The 22,667-nt window shown below is 35.8% G+C and overlaps 1 protein-coding gene across 2 annotated transcripts in view; it reads left to right on the forward strand.

Annotated features, from left to right (window-relative positions):
* Positions 1 to 22,667, forward strand: part of Rabex-5 (Rabaptin-5-associated exchange factor for Rab5) — a 90,505-nt gene that overhangs the window by 32,369 nt on the left and 35,469 nt on the right. Inside the window, exons 3-4 of one of the 2 annotated variants that reach the window (XM_072542790.1) lie at positions 11,904 to 12,015; positions 20,922 to 21,104. In XM_072542790.1, the coding sequence (XP_072398891.1) occupies positions 11,922 to 12,015; positions 20,922 to 21,104 (277 nt within the window). In that variant the 5' untranslated portion in view covers positions 11,904 to 11,921. Of the gene's footprint in view, positions 1 to 11,296; positions 12,016 to 20,921; positions 21,105 to 22,667 lie in introns of those variants that run through there. The other variant, XM_072542789.1, reaches the window with a different exon arrangement.

Raw genomic sequence — 22,667 nt, forward strand, 5'->3', positions numbered from 1 at the left:
AACTAATATGAAGAAAAAATGTGATGACCTATGGTGCAGAAACATTATCGCCCACAAAGAAAAACGCACAAAAACTAAGAGTAGCGCAGAGAAGAATGGAGCGATCAATGATAGGAGCCACTCTGCGAGACAGGATTAGAAACGAAGATCTACGAGGTAAGGCCAAAGTCATAGACGTCATTGAAAAAAGCTGTAACTTAAAATGGAAATGGGCTGGACACGTTGCCAGAATAAAGGACGAAAGATGGACTCGCAAACTAGTTGAATGGAGACCAAGAGCCGATAAACGTAGCAGAGGAAGACCACCAACACGATGGCAAGACGACTTACGAAAGACAACAAAAAACTGGATACAGCAAGCACAAGATCGAACACTTTGGAGACAAACAGGGGAGTGGATTGAGAGAGGTTGATGATGATGATGAATGGAAATAAAATACCTTGGAATTACACTGTCTAGCTATGGACATCTGGACAAAGAAGTAAGAGATCAAGTAGAAAAAGCAAATAGACTGGCAGGATGCCTTAATAACACTATATGGCAAAACAGACACATTAAAACTGAGATCAAGTCAAGAATTTATAAAGCCATTGTAAGACCAATAATGACATATGCTTCAGAAACAAGACCCGTTTAAGTTTTTGAACAGTTGTCAATTTTTGATCTTATAGTCACTACAAAAAAAATTCTCAACGATTTGTCAAAAATGTTTTCTTTCATAAAAGTTAAATATAATCTAAATCATTTTTACCATCATATTCAGTACATCTAAATTCTTTGATTTACAGACTGAGCTATAATTTATTCGAATGAAAAATTAATATGTGAGCGTAAAGTCGGTTTTTGTTTTAATTTTTATTTACACTTGATAAGACTTATTGAAAAAAGATTGTGATAAGGATTTTTGTTGTTTTTACAAGAGTTAAGATGCACTGTGATCATCTTCCTGCCATTTTGTCGTACTTTTAACCTTCTGATCGTTTATTATCTCAAAGGCGGCCGTCTTTTACATAAAACGGTGTTTCCATTAAATTTTCTGTTATTGAATTAAACTGAGAATTTTACTTAAGAACATTGTAATATGTCAATATATTTTATTGTCATCGAAGTGGTTCTTGATCAGTGGAAAATACATTGTTTGTTGTTGACATCGGAATATGTTTGTTCAGCAATGATCAGAAATTAAAATAATTATCACAATAATTAATATTTGCAAAACATATTTTGCATAAAACATAAAATTTGTGTAAGATAGTTTTTCCTGTTTATATTAAAGTATGTTTAAAATAACAAGAAAAACGAAAGTTTTGACTACATAATTATTTAATCCAAAGACAATTTTTGTGAAGATTTCCATCCCCATTATATTCTGATGAACCCAACCGCTAGGATAAACTTCATTAATTGATCCAGCTGGAGCTCTACGCATCAGTTGGTTGTTTCTATTTTTCGTAGGAAATATCAACATTGGTGGAATATATTAATCTCCAGCGCTCATAGAAAAAATAGTGTTACCAGTGTCCCACGCTCAGCCGATGTTAAGGCCTGGCGCATATTGAACCCAGCCGATACCCAACACACGCCGAGGCCACGGGCGATCCGTGCATTTATTTTTCTAGCGCAGCGCCTATTGAACCCATCCCTCGGCTGTCGCAGTGGCCAGTTGCTAAAATGACTTCAGTGGAGAAACATTTGTTAATCAATTTATTAGACTCTGAATCGGAAGATGAAGAATGACAAAAGGGGAAAAAAGGAAGAAAAATCAGTATAAAAAAAAAAGAAAGTCATGGAGAGTTTAAGTATCTAAATAAGTTCCAGACGTTTTTAAGGAATCTTTCTCCCATACCTCATCTTTCAATTTCGTCCTCATATAATTCCCGTGGCTGCACGGGATGATCCGAACGAGTTCAATCAGCTTCTTTATGTCCATCTCTGAAACAAAAACAAGTAAAAAACAGGGAGTAGTGGGAGTGGAACTCCTACGCCACGACCCACGAAAACTGTAGGCTGATGACAAACCTTTCCACGTGTGACCGGCGTGTGCATGAGCTGGTCGTAGAGTGAGTTCAATTTGCGGTACCTCGCTTCTAACCGTGCTTTATAAAACTGTTCACGCATTTCGCCAGCGTGAGCTGGACCTCGGCTGGTTTTAATATACGCCGCTCCTAATGCAGCAATCTGCCTTTTGGCTTTGCGCTCCGCAACTCTCAGAATTTCACTTTGCACCACTGATAGACCCGTCTCGTCTACGTTAAATATTCTATGCGGTTCAAAATTATGTTTTGAATATTTAATTTTCAATAAGTTGAAAAATTCGTTAACGTTTTCCTTATTAAATCCGAGAGCTCTAGCAAACGAAGTTCCAGTTGTCCTACGTAATGACTAAATGTATGCCTTATCTAAAACGAGTCTATCCAACTGCGTCCTGTTGTTTCGTTTCAAAAAGGATGTCTTATTCCATTACTCACAGCTAATAAGAGGGGCTGAGAGGAAAAGTGGTACAAGTGACATTTAGATAGTTTTGAGAAAATGAGAGTTAAAGTTTAAGTAGTGGCACAAAAAGACCAAACAAAATTTTAAAATCTAATCAAGATATTATTATTAGTAAGTTCTTAATGTTTTCATGTGCAGTTTTTACAATCATATACATTTAGTTTTTTTGAAACATTTTTTACAAAATGTACATGTACCATTTTTGTTGTTTAGAGTAAAAATGGTACAAGTAAATATTACCATGAGTAAATAAATAAATAATATCTTGTATAAAAGAAATACACGTAATTTTTTGAACATTTATTTAAGAAGCTTCATTAGATACGAAAACAAAATGTATATTGCACAAAAATACAGGAACAAAAAATGCATAAAAATAATAACGAAATGATATTATATAGACGTGCTACCAACTGAGCTAAATATCTTCCTTATCATCATAGTCGCTCAAAAGTATTTTATCATTGTCGTCTACCTCATCGTCATCTTCATTGTCCTTCTCTTTTCTTTCTTCAGGTTGCATTGGCTTCTTTTTCTGACCTTGTTTTCCCTTCTTCGCAGTGTGATTGAGCTGATTGTAAAATTGATGGTAAATTGGTGGCACAAAGCATAGTAGGTCTTGTAAATTCTTCCATTTTTCATACTTCAGACTCATGGGTGAACTATTCAGTTGGCTAAGACTAATATTCTGAGGTGGTCTTCCACGCATCTTCTTTATACAGTTAACAGTTATAAATTCAGTCTCTTCATTGAGAGTGTACTTGAATTTCATAGTAAATGGGTCTTTCTTCTCAAACCGAATCCATTTTATTTCTCTCCATTTTATCTGATTATTCTCATCATCCTTTTTAATATTTTCCTGCACGTACTCGTTGAAGTTTTCGAGTGAAATGAAGTGCTCCATCTTCATTTCTTCACATTTAAACTTCTTAGAACTGTTTCTCACAGCATTCATCCACTCACTGGGTACAAAAATATAAGGTACTTGCTTTTTGTACTTTTCAATGACTCCGAAATCTTCATCGCATTCCATGAAGGTATATCCCGGTTCAAGGAATTTGTGGTCTATTATTTCTAGCTAGAGTTTCTTTAACCACATACATAAAACATTTCACAATATTTTTATTCTTATTTTGTCCCGAACAAGAATCACTAAATGCAATAAGATGTCGTGTATTTTGATTAAGACCAGCAATAAATTTCCAAAGACATGAAGAAACTTCCATAGAGCCTCTGGATGCTACCGATTCATCCCACATATACATTGAAGCACATTTCTTGCCCAAATTATGGACTCCAAAATTATATGTCCATAATACTCGCATATAAAACACTTTGTTGGTTGTAAGTGCTGGTGTAGGTAAAGTTTTTTGTAGATCGAAACAAACTGATACCACTTCTTCATTCCTTGAAGTTTCAGCCACTATTTTTGCCTCTTTTTTGGCTTGTATTCCCGATTCGGCTTTTCGGTGATGAAGCTCTCTCTCGCACATTATTTTCTTTTTATCTGACTCACTTGTGCACGATTTTATTGATGTTTCGAACTTATCGCACTTATTACAAGTATCGGACAAGGGATGATGAAAACTTAGATTAAATTCGGTATTAAACACTCTCCTGTAGAACCATTCCTTGACAGGAGCTTCGTTATTTTCTTGACAATGCTCTAGGTAACACTTATACATTTTTCTTATGGTCAAAAATGAAGGAAGGTACCGTCTACGGGGATTGTAATGTCTGGTGTAATGGCTGGTATATTTTGGAAACATATCAATATGTCGTTTTACCTTATCAATTACATCCTGTGATAGTTTATTAGGACATGGAGCTCTTCCTCTTTTATCAACAGCGGTGATTCCAACGTCAGATATCCCATTTAAAATTCTCGAATAACGTCCATTGCTGATATCCAAAGTTTTTAAGAAAAACATTTTGCAAACTCTCATATTTTTTAGTTTGATAGTAACGCTCTTTCCTTTATTAGTAACAGCTTCTGTACGTCGTCGTTTGGGCAAAGCGATCTCTGTACAAGACATAATGAGTGCATTCTGCAGATTCCAATTTCCTAGACCCCAGAATTGGTTAAATATTTCCTGTCTTTTTGACACTGAAATCTGCAAGTATGTATATAATTTTGCAAACTTCTTGCTTTTACTAACTTGTTTTTATAGCCTACGTATTCCTCACCTGCATTTCTTTTTCGTTTTCTTACTTGCCTCTTATCTAAATCGCTATATCTCAAACGTTTTTGCCCTTTTTCTTTAATGACTTGTTTAAATGAACATCTGCAATGTTTTGTAGATCATGATTACTATCGCTACTACTTTCTTCTATTGGACTTTAGTTTCTGTCCTCTTCTGAATCGTCATATTCCGAATAACTGTCAGATACTGAAACAAAAAAGAAACATTTTAAGGTTATGCTATAAGTTTCTTTCAACTACTACTTTTTGAAGACATAGATAAATAAAATAACCCTATAAAATAACAATTGAAAAAATATAAAACGCATTGAAGACTTACCTTGCATTATTTTAAGGCTATTTCACAAATTGTATTAATATTCCTGCACACTTTTAAAACGTGGCTGTCACAAACAACTACATAAGGTTTAGAACAAAAGTGGGACATGTAACCTTGGACCACTTATACAGAAAACCATTACCAGAAATTGGTGAGAGCTTTTACTTCTCACATACAGATGTCCGTACTGTAGTGTGTTTTGTACTTGTACCATTTTTATATTAATAAATCCCAACATCCTCTAGCCACTCATGCACATATCTCACTTTTATACAAAATGTCACTTGTACCACTTTTCCTCTCAGCCCCACATTAATTATTATGTCATAGTACTTTTTGGTCAAACTATAAATGACTGCCTCCATTGTAAAAAAAAATACTGTACAATACCACAGTACCACAATTATAGCAAGTGACTCATATTTTCAATGTAGACCTTTGCGCGTTTTAGGGGCAAGGAAATCGGCGAGTCATAGGCGTGCGGTTACCTATTATTAAAAAAATAATCAGGACTTTATAACAAATTGATGGTCATAAAAATTGTCTTACTGCAACAATAATACTGCGCCTAGACCTTCTGGTGTAGATTCACCGCGATTGTCTTTTCCATCTTTATCACTTTCGTCACTGACGATAACGCGCCCTGCCGGCGGATTTATTACTTCCGCGATAATTTCACTGTCCGTCGGAAGATCACACACAATGGCAATGAATTCAGCAAACTTGTCATCATTATTCAGTTGGGTTAGTTCTTGATCTTGCTGTTGCAATATCAACCACTCTGTTACAGGATATTCATCTTCGTCGTTTTCTACCTCAGTCTCTGTCCACCCCGCATTACCGAAACATTTTCTTATGGTTTTTTTATCTACGAGTGTCCATACTTTGCGGATGAAATAATGGCATCTAATACAGTAACAGGAGATTCACTACGGTTTTCCACATTATTCAGGCTCCGCTTAACTAAAAGTTTTCTGTAGTGAACTTTAAGGGACCTTATGTTGCCCTGATCCATCGGTTGCAGTACTGATGTGAAATTTGGGGGTAAAAAAAGAAGTTGAATGTTTTTTAAACCGTTAACTTTCGGATGGGCCGTACAATTGTCGACAATTAAAAGAATCTTTGGATGTCCCAACTCTCTGTCCCACTTTAAAAGTTCTCCACTAAAAATCTTTGCTGTCATCCACGATTTTTTATTAAATTTATATGTGACAGGAAGCTGATTCACACCTCTGAAATATCGTGGTTTTTGAGATTTTCCAATGCCGACTAACTTCCTTTTTTTTTGGCACCTATACAACGTTCATTTTTTAATTTGAGGGTCTTATCTGGAGTAAGTTTAAAAAAAAAAAGTCCCAGCTCGTCGGCATTGAAAACATTATCGTCACTGTAATTTTGTAGGCCATGACCTCAACCAGTTGTTGGTGACTTCTTTGGAAACACTCTTCGCTTCACCGCAAATTTTTCCACATCTAATTTCGTGCCTGGCCTTAAAATGGCGCATCCTCCCACTCGATGCTTTAAAATTCTAATCACCACCTAGCGCCTGCGAAAACTGTGTTGCTTTTTCTTGAAGCAGTGGTCCACTTATTGGAACATTCGTAGCCCTGTTTACGGTAAACCATTTGACGATTGCAGTACCGAGTTCTTTATTAGTTGCGGCACGTAGATTTTTAGATTTACCGGAAAAAGGCGAACCTGCTTCGAAAATCTTGTGTATATTTTTGAGCATGGTAGATAGAGTGGAACTTGAAATTCCTCTTTTACAACAAACTTCTGCTTTCTTCTTACTGTTCTCAACGTCTTTAAGGATGTTAATCTTTTTTTCTAAAGTAAATGCTTTTCTTTTAGGAGTCATAGTGTCTAATCTATGTGACTATGTAATCTACAACACAACTTTCAAGAAGCGAAAACACAATCACGAAACAAACGATAAACATCTACGACAAAAACAACTGAAAGGAAATTCTGGTAAAATTTGTTACATTTGTCATGTTTTCAAGCCCCTTTACGTAGTTTATCAGGTGCGAATGGTCAAACCCCTACACTGACACTTGTGAATCATAAACTGTAAATTTCCGACAACACATAATCGGTCGGTAGATTAAACAGAAGAATTTTATTGCGGGCGGCAGTTAAAAAGGGTATTTTTTTATAGCCACGGCCGAGCCAAAAACATAAAAAATACGTTTTTTGATTTTATTTTCTCTCGTTATAACCAAGTTTGCCTCGCTATAGAGGTTTTTAGTTCAATAGAAATTTCACTGAACATCTAATGTACCTCGTTATAAACGAAACCGAAACGAGGGAGTATACTGTATTACAGAATTTCTCCAAAAAGTATTAAAGAGCTAAGCTGTAATAGTTTCGATAACGTTATAAAAAAATATCTTCTAAAACATTGTTCTTACTGCTCAGAAGAATATATGACTCATTGCAGAACATCCACTGAACTGCTTACCGTAACTTTGCCATACATATTTTTCTGTTTAATATATTTATGTTCTTGTTTGTGATATATTTAATTTACGCTTTATATTCCTTTTTGATATACCATGTATTTTTTTGACTTACTACAAACAATAATTTTGTATATGTTATGTAGTTAAATAAATACTCTACTCTACTCTACTCCGGGGGGTTCGAGACTAAAGAAAGATTATAAAAAAGAAGCAAGCAAGCAATTTGATTAAACCCAGCCTGTGAGAAATGTTCACCCCTAAGATTTACGTTCGGGTGTAACAATTCATTGGAGCAAGGTGTGTTAACTCGAGTAAAAACAGGAGTCACTCCACCGCGCTCCAATGCTCCAGACCATCCCTTTCCCCCCTATTGCACTCTGATGCGCGATAGGGGCACAACTATCAGCCAAATGCTCTTCATGTGGAGGTCCTGGGTAATAGAACCCCAACATGGTTTCCTAACCGATTGCAAAAACTCAGGACAGCGCATTGTCGCTATGATCCTGTTATCTTAATGTGGCTTATCCGCGAACTAAAATTGCTTACTTGGGCCTCAAGTCTCCGCTCTGAGCCTAGGCTCAGTTCGGCGAATTGGTGCTCAAGGGGTTGGGCCCTACATGCCCGGGTTTTTGGGGTTTTTGTTAATTTTTTTGGTGGCTTACGCCGGTTTTGTTAGTGTTTTTTGATTTTTTTGGTGGCCGAGGCCGGTTTTTTTTTGTGTTTTTTGTAATTTTTTTTGTAGGTGGCCCTGAAACAAAAAATCAGAATTAGTGTAAAGTCTATACTATGACATTGAAAAATATATAAATATAAAACAATATAACAATATAGATTTTATCGTCTATAGGCAACTGGGCCCACTCTGTGCTTTGTGATAGTCCTTGGGTGTTTTGAGCTACGAACTGTCTTCTATGTGCGTTGTTATTTTGAAGTATTTTCTCTCTAGTGTTTTTTATTTTCTCTCTAGTGTTCTATTTTCTCTTTTGTATTTTTATTTTCTCTCTAGTAATTTTTATTTATTCTACTATTTGTTGTTTTGGTCTTTTGTGCTTCCATCTATGGAAAGCGTCGTACCTCATCGTCTCTCTTAGTATCTGATTGGGGTGGTTCTCTATTTCTGCGAACTTTATCCTGGCTTTTTCTTTCATCGTGTCAGTCACTCTGATTTGTTGCAATTCTCTAAAGAGGAATCTTTCTGCAACGTATCTTGGTACGTTGACTGCTTCTCTTAGGCTGTTGTTGTGTGCCGCTTGTATTTTCTTTTTTGATGTGTTACATACGTGTCCCCAAGCGAGGGATGCATATGTCAGTATGGGCAGTATTATGCTGTTTATTAGTCTTATCTTTGTTTTTATTCTAAGTTTACTTTTTCTCCCTGTTAGTCCTCTTATTGAAGCTCTTGCCATGTTTGCCTTTTGTACTGTACATAATTACTCCGAGGTATTTTGCTTCGCTTTTCCACTCGATGGGATTATCTTGCACAGTTACCTGTTCTTCCGGTTGCTGATGCCTCTTTTTGAAAAGTACAGCCTGTGTCTTGTCTGAGTTTATTGCTATTTTCCATTTTAAACTCCATTCTTCTATGTCGTCTAGTGCTGTTTGTAGGTTATTTACCGCAATGTCTATGTTTCTATGTTTGGCCGCTATCGCTGTGTCGTCGGCATAGAGGCTTAATAGTGTACCTGGTGTTCTAGGTATGTCTGCTGTGTATATTGAGTACAGTAGGGGTGACAGTACCGCTCCCTGTGGCACTCCAGCCTCCGGGTTCCCGAGTTCGGATAGGACTTGACCTATCCGGACTCTGAAACGTCGGTTGCTCAAGTACGACGAGATCAGTCTTGTCATTGCTCCACTGTATCCGTATCCTCTCATTTTGTATATTAGTCCTTTATGCCAGACTCTGTCGAATGCCTTGCTTACGTCTAGGAAGGCTGCTCCTGTGTATTGTTTGTTGTTGAATCCAGCTGCTATGTACTCTGTTAGTCTGAGTACTTGTAGCTCATTGGAGTGTTCTGATCTGAAGCCGAATTGGGCTTCAGGTATTATCTCTAGTCTATCTGTTTCAGCTTGTAGTCTGCTGAGTATAATTCTCTCTACAATCTTGCTGATTGCAGGTAGTAAGCTTATTGGCCTGTAGTTTTGCGGGAATGTGCTGTCTTTTTCGGGCTTTGGTAGCATTATGACATGTGCCTCTTTCCATCTGTTTGGAAATTTCTTGAATCTTAGCATAGCGTTTATGATGTTGGTTAGGTATACTATAGCTCTCGCTGGTAAATATTTTAGTGCCCTGTTTGTGATTTGGTCGGGTCCGGGTGCTTTTTTCGGCGAGCTGTTTTTAATTAGGTCGTTTATCTCCTCTGGTGTTGTAGGAGGGATAATTTCATTTGGATTATCAGGTCTTTCTCTTATGTCAGGTCTAATGTACACTCTCTCTCGAGAGTACTCCTCATTACCTCTGCTTTTTCCTCTATGGTGTAGATGATTCCATTTTCCCCATGTAATTGGGGGAATTGGTTTTCTGTCGGTTCTCAAAATCCTCTGGAGTCTCCAGAGATTTTGCATGTGTGGTCCTTGTTCTTCCATGTCCCTTATGTGATTTTCCCAGGTTTCACTACGGTGTTGTTGCAGTGCTGTTTTGACCTCTCTGTTTAGTCTATTTGATCTGTTTTTGTCTGCCTGATTCCTTGTCCTTCTTGCTGTCTGCTTTGCTCTGTTCTTTTCCCTTATCAAGTCTTTTATTACTTGTGGTATATCCTTAAATCTTCCGGAATGCATTTCTACTTCCTCTTCTGTAGTGCTGTTTCTGAGCGCTTGTTGGATGATGTTTTCCAACTCTAGGACTCTATCTTCTATTTCTCGTGGGGTTTCGATCACTGGAACTATGTTTATTCCAGTGCTCACGAGTCTCTTAAAGTTTGTCCATTTTGTTTTCTTTTTAATTCTTCTGATTGTGCTTTCTTCCTCCCACGTTCCTAGTTCTAATAGGATGAGATTGTGGTCGGTTGTGCCTTCGTTTAACGTTTGTAGTTCTGTTTGTAGTCCTAGGTTTTTTGCTACTACTATATCTATGTGTGTAGGAAGTCCGTTTCCTGGATAGTGTGTAGGGTCTGTAGGGCCCATTGCCATAATGTTTTCGTTATTTTCGATGTATGTATTTAGTAGTCTTCCATTTCTGTTCGTAGCTCTGTCGTTCCAATTAGGGGATCTTGCGTTTATGTCTCCTATTATTATTGAGGGTTCGTTATTTAAGAACGTGTTGAGGTCGTCGTCGATCAGTAGATCTTGTGGTCTCACGTATGCGGAGGTAATGTTGACTTCTCCTTGCCTCATTTGTACTCTTACAGTTGTTACTTACATAGTATTTAGTTGCGGTGTTATTATTCTGATATGCTCTATGCCTTTTTTCACTAGGATTGCTGTGCCACCCGATCTTGCTGTGTTGTCGTTCCTGTATATGTCGTATCCTAGTTATAAAAAAGAAGTAGATGATAAAGAATATTTATATTATCTGCTGTTTGTGCAAATCCGTCTGCAAAACACAGATGACTTAGTTGATGACTTTGTTTGTTATGTTTTTGTTCAATATTTGTAATCTTTTTAACTACATCATTAATTAAATCGACTTTAATATATTTTATAACTATATATTACTGTGTTATCGTTTAATAAAAAGTACCCTCTGATTATTTCACAAGAATATTAATATTTTCCTGGTATTGATTATCCCACGGTGCGCTCATGTTATTATATCTCTAAACAAATGATAATTGATAATCTTGTTATTATATAAACAAATTCTATCTTCAGCTACACTCAGTCTACAAGTTTCACTCTTATCGAGTTGTAATAACTTATTTTTTTCAACCGACCGCCGACAATTGATAATACATATCAATTCGAAGAATTCGTTCTTTCAACATATCGTCTTTAGTGTTCAAGATTGTTTCTGTACCAGTTTCCACGCTGTGGGCTAAAATAATTTCCGTCAAGTCTGAAACAAATGGCTGATCCTGGTGAAAGTAACAGTATTTTTGCAACTGTCAATTGCAGCAACTTGGTCAACAAACCTCAAGGATCCGAAGTTGTCACATTCCCACACCTTAAATATCCCCAATTTCCAGTGGTACAGATGCTGATGAAAGAACTCAACTTGTGCGCCCACGACCACAGCTTCGTACCCCCACGATAAGTTCCCCGAGGAACTAATTGCTGGGATCACTACATATCGCTTTGGAAAATATTCGTGGAATCTGAAGTTTCACACGCCACTGTGAAATTTTTGGGAATGATGGAGAAAATATAAAAAATATCGTGTCTACGGAGAGCTAATTTCCTCTCGTAGCAAACAGACTATTCTTATTTTGTAGTTAATTTTTTAGTAAGCTTAATTCTATAATCTTTAAAATGCCGGTGTTAACTTTGCAGAGGTCGTACAAATACATCATGTACGCGACCAAGCAGCCTTCCTTGAGGATCAAGCAGGCTGATTTAAAATGTAAGAGCGGATGCGGATTTTATGGAAATGCAGACTGGAACGGTGAGTATCCCTTTATTTATAATGGATTTTTATTTGATTTTAAAGTTCAGTGTTTAAACCTAGGGTACGAGATACCGCATCAAAAAATATGGCAGTTTATTTATTTTCCATAGAAATTTTTCAATTTTTTATCTACTACTAGTATTAGAAAAATAAGTACTTTTTGATTTTAATGCTAAAACACTTTAAATAAGGAGATCCTGCTAATATGGACCCCCATTTTTTTTCAAATATTTTTTTCTCTTTTTTTTTTCTCATTTAATGCATATAAATAAAAAACACAGTAATACTTATATTGAAGATATTTAATTTATTTTATGCTTTAAATCAGAAAAAATATTTATTGAAATTTGTATTATCTACATCATTATTATGTATTCTTTGATTCATCAGTATTCAAGATCATCAGAATTCTTTGTTGTACTATTATTACAGTTAAAACTATATAGTATTAAATGTTTCTCGAAATTTTCTAGAGAAAAACTGTTCCATCTATCTGATAATAATTGTTTATATGCTGGAAAACTTCATTTCTACTTCACATTTTTCCTTAACATTGCGCAGAATTTTTGATACACTTTGTTGGTTTCCCCAAGGTATCTCCCCAAGGTATCTCCCCAATGTAAAGTTGATGTTAGAGACCCGATTCATAGTAAACTCTACAAGCAAATTGTGTATAAATTAAACACATGTAAACTTATATTGAAGATATTTAATTTATTTTATGCTTTAAATCAGAAAAAATATTTATTGAAATTTGTATTATCTACATCATTATTATGTATTCTTTGATTCATCAGTATTCAAGATCATCAGAATTCTTTGTTGTACTATTATTACAGTTAAAACTATATAGTATTAAATGTTTCTCGAAATTTTCTAGAGAAAAACTGTTCCATCTATCTGATAATAATTGTTTATATGCTGGAAAACTTCATTTCTACTTCACATTTTTCCTTAACATTGCGCAGAATTTTTGATACACTTTGTTGGTTTCCCCAAGGTATCTCCCCAAGGTATCTCCCCAATGTAAAGTTGATGTTAGAGACCCGATTCATAGTAAACTCTACAAGCAAATTGTGTTACTCATTATCATTTGAAATATTGTGGAGGCTGTGTTTTCCTATTGTCGGTCATAGGTTAGGTTTTTTGCTAATTGTTGAATTGAAATCTCCAAAGATTATCTGTAAGTCTTGTTTGGAGATGCTAGCTTTCTTTCGAGATGTTCATGGATGTCGCAATTTGAAATATTATTCCATTTTCTTTCAATATAATATAACAGAAGTCTCTCAATGATGGGCATAAAACATATATATATATATATATATATATATATATATATATATATATATATATATATATATATATAGGGATTCTACAGTATTCACTGCCTTCCCTCACTCAACCGTTTCCATCTCTCTCTGTTGTCCCATTCTCCATCGTTTAGGCCTCTCTTACTCATGGCTTCGTCTACTTCGTTCCTTCAGGATTTTCGGGGTCGTCCTCTTTTCCTCCTTCCTATGGGGCTCCATTCGGATATTCTCATTATCCATCTGCTGTCGCTAGTTCTTCTTGCATGTCCATACCACTTTAGTCTTTTTTGTTCTATATATGTTAGAATGTTTGTTCCTATTGATGTTCTTTGCTTTATTTCGTCATTACTTCTCCTATCCATTCTTGTTACTCTGCAGCATCTTCGCAGGCATTCTATCCCTGTTGCTGCTATCTTACTGCTGTTTTTCTTGCTTATGATCCAATTTTCAGCCCCATATGTCATATTACTTCGCACTTATGTTTTATAAATCTGTGTTTTTGTCTTCATATTTAGTTGTCTATCCCACCATACTGAGTTAAGTTGTCGGATTGCTGTTCTTGTTTGTCCTAATCCTTTTGTAATTTCTTCCTCTGTTGTTGCCTTTTTCGTGATTAAAACAAGTATTTGAATTTATCCTTTCCTTTGATTGTTACGTTGTCATCAATCTGTAGATCTTCTATGTCTTCTTCACTTTTAGATAGGTACTCTGTTTTCGCGAGGTTAATATCTGGGCCAGCCTTGGTATATTCTTCTTGTATTTTCTTCATCATGTAGCTGAGGTCGTCTTGGTGTTTTGCAATCACTACTTGATCGTCTGCAAAGCTTAACGTATATAGGTATACGTTCCGTACCGGTACTCCCATGTCTTCGCATTTTCTTTTACATGTAGTCAAAGCTTTCTCTAAGTATATTTTGAATAGGGTTGGAGATGTGGAACAACCCTGCAGGAGCCCTTTTGTTGTGGTGAAGTCTCCTGTGATTCTTGTTCCCATTTTAATGGACACTTTATTTTCTTTATACAGAGCTTTTGTAGCTTCTATGAGTTCCGTCTGTATTTCTAATTTGTACATTGCCTCCCATAGTTCTGATTTTGATACAGAGTCATACGCCTTTCTCAGGTCCATAAATGCCAAGTGTATATCTTTATTTTTTGCTTTTTTATATAAAACTATTCAATTACTCTGCTCTCCAGTGCCTAATTCATGTTTTCCTGTCTGGTTTTCACTGTAGAAAATCACCGCCTTGTCTTTTTTTTGTGTTTCCAGTGTCCAGCCATCCAGTTCATAAGAACTGCTTCCTCCAAATAGAGTCACAGTTATCCAGATATTCTGTTCGCTTTAGTTTTTTATTGTGTTATCACTCTTTTTTGTAGCTGGATTTAATTCCTAGATACTTTGGTGTAAAAGTGGTGTATTATTCTCTGAAAGCTGTCTACATTTTCTGCTGACACTGATTTTGAAACGTAATTTACTGTTGTCCTTTTGATTTTCTTTTTTGCTGATTAATTTATATAGTTTAACGACATTTGAATATTTAGATTATTTTGGCAGTTTTTATAAATGTTTTCAACATTTGGTTTAAAACTGGAAGTACCTGTAGAAATTAAACACAGTTCATATTGGGTCATTCACTTCAGGACATCGATAAGGGAAGATAAGTCGCTAAGAGTCATTTTATTAAATCAGAAAATAAATAATTAATGAATAAATCATAATAAATAGCTTTTTAAATGACGATCATAGTCCCATCTCAAAGTCGATGCTGGCAGATTGTTTCAGATAAATAAATAAGTTGAATGATATTTCTTACGTCTTGCTTCTAGATTTTTAAAAACTATCAAAACTGTAAAAATTCAACAAAAACATGATAGATATATTTCATTTATTAGATATTATGTACAGTATTAGTATTTTGGAAATAAGAATAACAGCGGCTACTTTTTATTTAAAATAATTTGATTCTTTTTGAAAATGACCTTTTTTATAATCCAGATAAATATCTTTGCATGCGTTCGAACTAATTCATCCTGCTTGAAACACCTGAAGATATGTTTTCATCAATGACTACAGACGAAAATCGTTATTCATTCAAGTTATTTATGACATTTGGGAACAAAATTAACACATAAATCTGAATTTGGTTTCGAAAAATTAGTTTACGGATTTGTTATCAGATGTCGCTGTTTGCGTCCATACGAAGCTATGTTAAAGTTGCTTCTCAAGACAGGAAATATTTATTTTCACGTTCAGAGCATCTGTGAATAGCCGTTCTGAGGATCCCTTTTAGGGTGAAATACGTATAAGCGGATATACAGACGCACTATAGGTACGTGAAATTAAATCTGTCTTTTTCCTTTTAACACAAAGTCTTTTGGTGTCAAATCAGGACTGTGCGATGGCTAACCCAATAATTCGCCTGTTTGAGTGGTCAAGACTCGGTTGTTGAACGAGATGTGTCTCAGTTCGAATTATCTTGTTGAAGAATGATCCGACAGCGCTTGTTTACTTTCCTTATTTGCCTAGAGGACCTCAAATAAAAAAAACTTTGTGATATAAGGTTGAATGCTGGAATAAATGAATTTTAATTTCACACAGCACAGTTTTGATTAAATCTTGCCCAAGTACTTTCGCTCCTAGAGCATCTTCAGGGGCATTTCGTCAAAATTAGGCTATTCAACAATATGGGGAATGCCATAAACATTAACTTGCACTGCGGCTTGGAACACAATCACGTAAGCGATCTTCGAAAACTAAGCCGTTAAGTCATCAGCAACTCCTGCAAGATGAAAGCTCAAGCGGACTTATCGGAGATGTCATCAAAAATCATTTACCAAAAGATTGCAACTTCTTCTTTTAAAGAACACCTGTCAACAACGGCATCTCTTGCCTTCGGAGGAATATGAGCAACGATCTTTTGCCTGTTGTGCCACCTGTACTGACGACAATGGGGAAGCGCATCAAGCAACCCGACAGATGAAGCTAAATACTGACCGCGATAAATGTTTTGTGTTGCATAACGATTCGCAAAAAAAGATTATTATTTTTGGCATTCTTGAGAATTTACGTAACTTTGCGAAAGCAGATTCATATTGCGTGTAAGGTACATTTCAATATGCACCAAAATTTTTCTTGCAATTATTTACCACCCATAGTGTATTAAATGGACATTGCATGTCTCTATATTCTGTATTCTTACCGACAAACGTAAAAAAAACCTAAGTCACGGTCTTTACTCAATTAATTCTTTGCTCCAAAGAAGTTGGTGTCGTTTTAAGTCCATTACGACTTGTGGCTGATTTTGAAATTTCAATTCACAAATTTCGATTTCGCGAAGCAAATTGGGTGTTTATTTCCCTTGACTCAAAGTTGGTTTCGCAAAATCCAAAAACTAGGTTTGGTAATCACTTAAAAGAGGGGAGATTCCAAGTGGCTGCAACACTTATTTGGCTTGTCATTTTTGGACCCAGAACAAGTCAGCGATTGTTTTGTAGAGAACTACATAAGTAGTGAATCTCTTTTCGGTCTAACTGTTTGGGCATCCCAGTCTAGCTATATAAATTTCACCACACATCCATGCGAATCTTTTTATTTTTCCAACTGTTTTTACCATTCTCGTCCCAATATCCTCACTTTTATATCTACGCTTCTACAGTACTAAACGATGGTGTACATAAAACTGCAGAGTTTACATGTACCTGTCCGTACGCTCATTAGGAAGGTCAAGCAGGTTGAAGACGCCTTACGTGAAAAGTTAGAAGAGCAGAGTAGGAACGAAATTTTCGATTACGAATTTGTGAAATTTGTGTCATACAGATGTCGTCAAGGTTTGTAAAAGTGAATTATCATCATCATTGGTACTACAGCCCTATAAAAGAGCCTCGACCTTCCCAAGTCTATTACGCCAGTCAGTTCTATCCATTGAGAACTGTTACCAGTTTGCTGCGCCTATTTGTCTACCATCCTCATCCACACCATCCCTCCATCTGAGTTTTGGCCTACCCCTACTTCTACTTCCCACAGGTTGCGACATAAGGATTCTTCTAGGAGGGTTGTTCTGCTGTGATCTTGCCAGATGTCCTGCCCATCTTAGTCTTCCTATTTTTATAAAGGATACTACGTCTTTACCACCAAATATATGTTTATATCTGTGATATATCTCGTAGTTGTACCCTCTTCTCCAAAAACCATTTTCACAGATGCCACCGAATATTCTTCTCAGGATCCTTCGTTCAAATATAAGCAGGAGATTTTCATCTGCTTTGGAAATGGTCCATGTCTCCGACCCATATGTCAACACTGGTTGTATAAGGGTTTTGTATATGGTTATTTTTGTTTTTTGGCTTAAGTTTCTGCTTCTCATATGTCTACTCAGTCCAAAATAGCATTTGTTTGCTAGGATTATTCTTCGCTTGATTTCTTCCGTCATTACGTTCTCCTTGGTGATCAGGGACCTAAGTATGTGAATTTGTCCACCACTTCAAAGGTAGAATTATCAACCGTGAATTGGTGGCCGATGTTTCTGGCTCTATTGTTGGGTGTTGATGCCATTATCTTAGTTTTATCTTCATTTACTTGCAGGCCCATATTTTTTGAGGCGTTTGACAAGGTGGTATAGATTTCTTCTAGCTTGCGTGTTGTGCGGGCAACTAGATCAATATCATCTTCATATGTCAAAATTTGGGATGATTTATTAAAAGTGTTTCCTCTGTTGTCTATTTGGGCTCCCTGTCGCAGCCCAACATGCGTTTCAAATGCCTGTGATTGTTCGCCCTGTATTTCGACTTTGCAAACAACTTTACGCATTATAGCCTTAACCAATCTTATCAGTTTATCGTGGATGTGGAATTCATCCATGGCTTCATACAAAAAGTGAATTATACTGCAAATAAAAAGTTTCTGTTTTAAAATTCTACGCTCATTAGTATTATGAAATTCAAAACTCATTTTTTCAATTTCTCACCTTACAAAATTAGCAAAGTTTTTGTTGATTCTTAGTACATGCCTCAGCGAGAGTGAGAATTCTTAAAAATCATTCGCTTCTCAACTTGGTATAAACAAGTTTAAACAAAATAAACATTATTTATTTTCTTTTGCCTACCCACATAGATTTCCTGATTTTTCAAATTTTCATCGTGTTCTTCATTTTCATATTGGCGAACAATTTTAAATTCAGATCCGTGTTTAAAGTTTTTAAGACATTTTAATTTTTGTGCTGTTTTCACAGCATAATATTTTATTAAATAGGCTTTGGCCGTTTATAAAAATAATTTTGAGGTTTTACAATATTTTATTGCAAGAATGAACTAATAAAGATTGGAAAAAAGTACAAAAAATTAATATACTTGTCTTTATATATTATATATCTTTAGTGGTAATGAAATTGAACAATATGAAAAGAAACACGATACCTTTCATCTGCACAAGAAATTAAAAGAGGTCGCTGGAAACAAACGGGAACAAGTATCCCAAAGTTTAGAAAACAGAAACAGACACAGAATATTAGACATCAATGAACAGTTAAAAGAATGGGAAAACTACATTTCTGACTTATTTGAAGATGAGAGAGTAGAACACTATATACCGATTGCTATATCAAGTCCATCTATAACAGAAAGTGAGGTTACACGTTCAATACAAACTCTAAAAAATGGAAAAGCACTTGGCCCCGATGAAGTAAGTGCTGAAATACTAAAGTTTTTGGGAAAAAATGGAATTAAAGCTCTGTGTAATCTCTTTAACAGAATTTATGACACTGGGATATTACCAACTGATTGGTTAAAGTCGACATTTGTCACAATACCTAAGAAAATCGTCCAAAGACATGCGGTAATTATCGGACAATAAGTCTAATGAGTCACGTGTTGAAGATCTTCCTGCGAGTAATACACAGCAGAATTTACACGCTGTTAGAGGACAGAATTAGCAATACTCAATTTGGGTTTAGGAGTGGCTTGGGTACAAGAGAAGCCTTGTTTAGTATACAGGTGCTAGTATAGAGATGCAGAGATATAAATCAAAATGTGTACATTTGTGCAATCGATTTTGAAAAGGCTTTTGACAAAGTCCGACATAACAAAATGCTAGAAATATTGGAAACAGCTGGATTGGACGATAAAGATCTACGAATAATTACAAATCTATACTGGCATCAAGTGGCAAGAATAAAGGTTGTACAAGAACTGTCGGATGAAATAAATATAAAAAGAGGAGTGAGACAAGGCTGTATATTGTCGCCTTTACTTTTTAACTTATATTCGGAGGAAATATTTAAGGAAGCCTTAATGGAGACCACCGAAGGTATTATTGTGAATGGAGTAACCATCAACAATATTAGATATGCCGACGATACCTTAGTGCTTGCTAATTGCGGAGAAGACCTTTAAAATCTAATGAACAAAATAAAACAGACTTGTGATCAGTATGGATTAAAACTCAACGTTAAGAAAACTAAATATATGACAGTTAGCAAACAAAATTATATACAGGATGACGGTATAAAAGTCGGAGATGCCACACTGGACAGAGTAGAAAAACTCGTGTATCTCGGCAGTAATATCAATGAGAGCTGGGATCCAACCGCAGAAATTAAAAGCCGAATAGAACAAGCCCGAGCTGCCTTTGTAAAAATGAGAAACGTACTTTGCAGTCACGATCTTAGCATTGACCTTAGAGTTCGAATGACTACATCTTGCTACATCTTTCCTGTCCTGCTGTATGGAGTGGAAGCGTGGTCTCTAACTGAGGCTATCCTTAAACGCTTGACAGCCTTTGAGATGTGGGTATACAGACGACTACTGAAAAGAAGCTGGGTCGACAGAGTTAGAAATGAGGAGGTTCTTAGACGGCTGAACCAAACAACACAACTGGTCAATATAATAAAGAAACGCAAGCTGGAATACTTCGGTCACATTATGAGACACCCTGAAAAATATGATCTTTTACATCTGATCATTCAGGGAAAGATCCAAGGTAATCGTGGTCCTGGTAGAAGAAGAACATCATGGCTGAAAAATCTAAGGCAATGGTATGGAAAATCAACTACATCGTTATTTAGAGCTGCTGTCAATAAAGTCACGATAGCGAATATGGTAGCCAACATGATATCCAACGATCAATAACGGTCATGGAACTGGAAGAAGAAGAAGAAGTGGTATAGAAGAGGTTAGTGTCTGTTAAGTATGGATTTTCTTCCTGTAAGAGTTTTATATGACAGTCATGACGAACTTTATGAAAGACTTTCAGTAAAAAAAAACATAAAGAACATTATAAATAACAATCCCTGGTACATATCAAGGGATTCCCAGGACAACATAAGTTCGAACGATGCTTCACGAATGCCATTTCGAAATACAAATTGAGTTTTTTTAAAACGTTTTTATCGTCCTATTAGGCTTATAGGTTTAAACGCCAACGGATAATACACAATTAAATCATATATGATTTATAACCAGATAAATTAGTATTCTTAATTGTTATAAATATCCACTATTATCAGACATTGACTCATTTTCAGATATATGTACTTTACAAAAAAAATTCACGCCTCCGTCTGTCCCTGTTATCATTTGATTAATATATGTGAATTCTTATAGGATACTGTTCAGCATGCTACCGAAATCATATGGATATCGAGCGACAGAAGAAAACAACCGATCAGTCCAGATCGCAAGTGCCGGGGTTCTCGAAATTCGAAGAAAAGAAAAGACAACAAACAGATAAAAAGAACAAGTATCTGAAGAGCTTACCTGTCTTTAGAAAGTCGTCGAATGTAAAAGGTAAGGTTTTTGTGTATTTTAGAGTAAACACGTTAAAATGACATTAACGGAATTTATTTTTCATTTTAATTTGCCGGAAACGGTACCAAAACAAAACTGTACATTTAACCAACTTACACCTCTAAACGATTAATGGAATTCGCACACACACATTAACACACGAGGTGATCAACCCTACCCCTAGGAACATGTGTATACCAATATAAGATAGGGATCCACATGTTCGAAGATCAAACCGGTCACACCTCGCTAGTCGAAGTGGTACCTATCTGACCCCCGGGCTTTTCCTCCACCCCTCCTCAGCGTGTTAATAACGTGAGGAGGCTTATGATCTTAGAATTTACTAAGGTACTTTGGGTAATGAAGTACCTTCCGTTTTTAATAGTTGTGGTTATGCCACCTTACTGTAGGGGTAGCCTAAATGTCGGCTTTTCTCCCTATTTACTTTACTGTTTCTTTTTATTTATCTTAACGTCGGGACTGGAGTCCCTAAAAATTTCGTGTGTTCTGGTCAGAGAGTCCCCAGTCGTGACTAGCGGCTCTCTAACCAGAAGTGTTTTGTGTGTGCTCGTTCGCTCAGCCGACGATTTGACAAAAATGAATTTATGGAATTCGCAGAAAACATTTCGTTGTAGTTAAAGGCACGGTAAACTGCACTGGAGTTCTTTAATTACTACCATAATCTTTTTAATTGCTTACTTTGTTTAGAATATTTTTGCCTGTATTATCGGTTAGAGTTAATTTGTATAAAATGAGGAGCAAAAATTCAAATGGAATTTTAAATAATATAATAATAATGAATGTATAAATATACTGGTTAATCTGCTGTACAATTATTTTGTAAATAACATTATAATAGTGTACTTACGAATTATTTATAGTCCATTTCCATCATATTTATAGAACATTATGTATCCCTAAATAAAGTTGCCAGTGTCGGAGTGATGGAGATTAACAGGTACTAATGAATTTGCAAGAAATGTAAGATGTTTATTTTATTGGTTATATAAAAAATAATTTGTGGCCGTAACAGGGGCCGATTTGTAAAAAAAATGAATATTATTTTAATCAAATTCCATTTCAGATTCACTGCTTTCTTCAGAATCTAAGGAATCGTCAACTCCAATGTTAATTATTACTGGTTCCAGCATTGCATCAGTCATTATCCAAATTTCACATTTTATTTTCTTCCTTGTGAGCATGACTAACAGCATTTTTCCAATTTTCTGGAGTTACTTTTGATAAGGAATGTTCTTATAATTGTTGTAAGTCTTTCTAATTTAAAAGTTTTGTTGTTGCGTCCGACTTCACCCTTTACTTGAGAGCATATATTTTCTATCGGATTCAGATCACACTGGTATGGGGGTAAACGTAAAATAATTACGTCACGGTTTAATGCTATTTCATCAATTATATATTTTTTATAAGCTGCTTTATGTTGCCTTACAATAGGTAATAATTCCTTTTTTGTCGAATTCTCCTTGTACTCAATTGCGTGTTTATCCAACCATTCGATTATCTCTCCTTTTTGCCACGCCGTTGTTGTCAATTTTTCTGCTAGTC

This window comes from Diabrotica undecimpunctata, chromosome 9 (genome assembly GCF_040954645.1).
Source record: "Diabrotica undecimpunctata isolate CICGRU chromosome 9, icDiaUnde3, whole genome shotgun sequence".
NCBI classification, from domain to species: domain Eukaryota; kingdom Metazoa; phylum Arthropoda; class Insecta; order Coleoptera; family Chrysomelidae; genus Diabrotica; species Diabrotica undecimpunctata.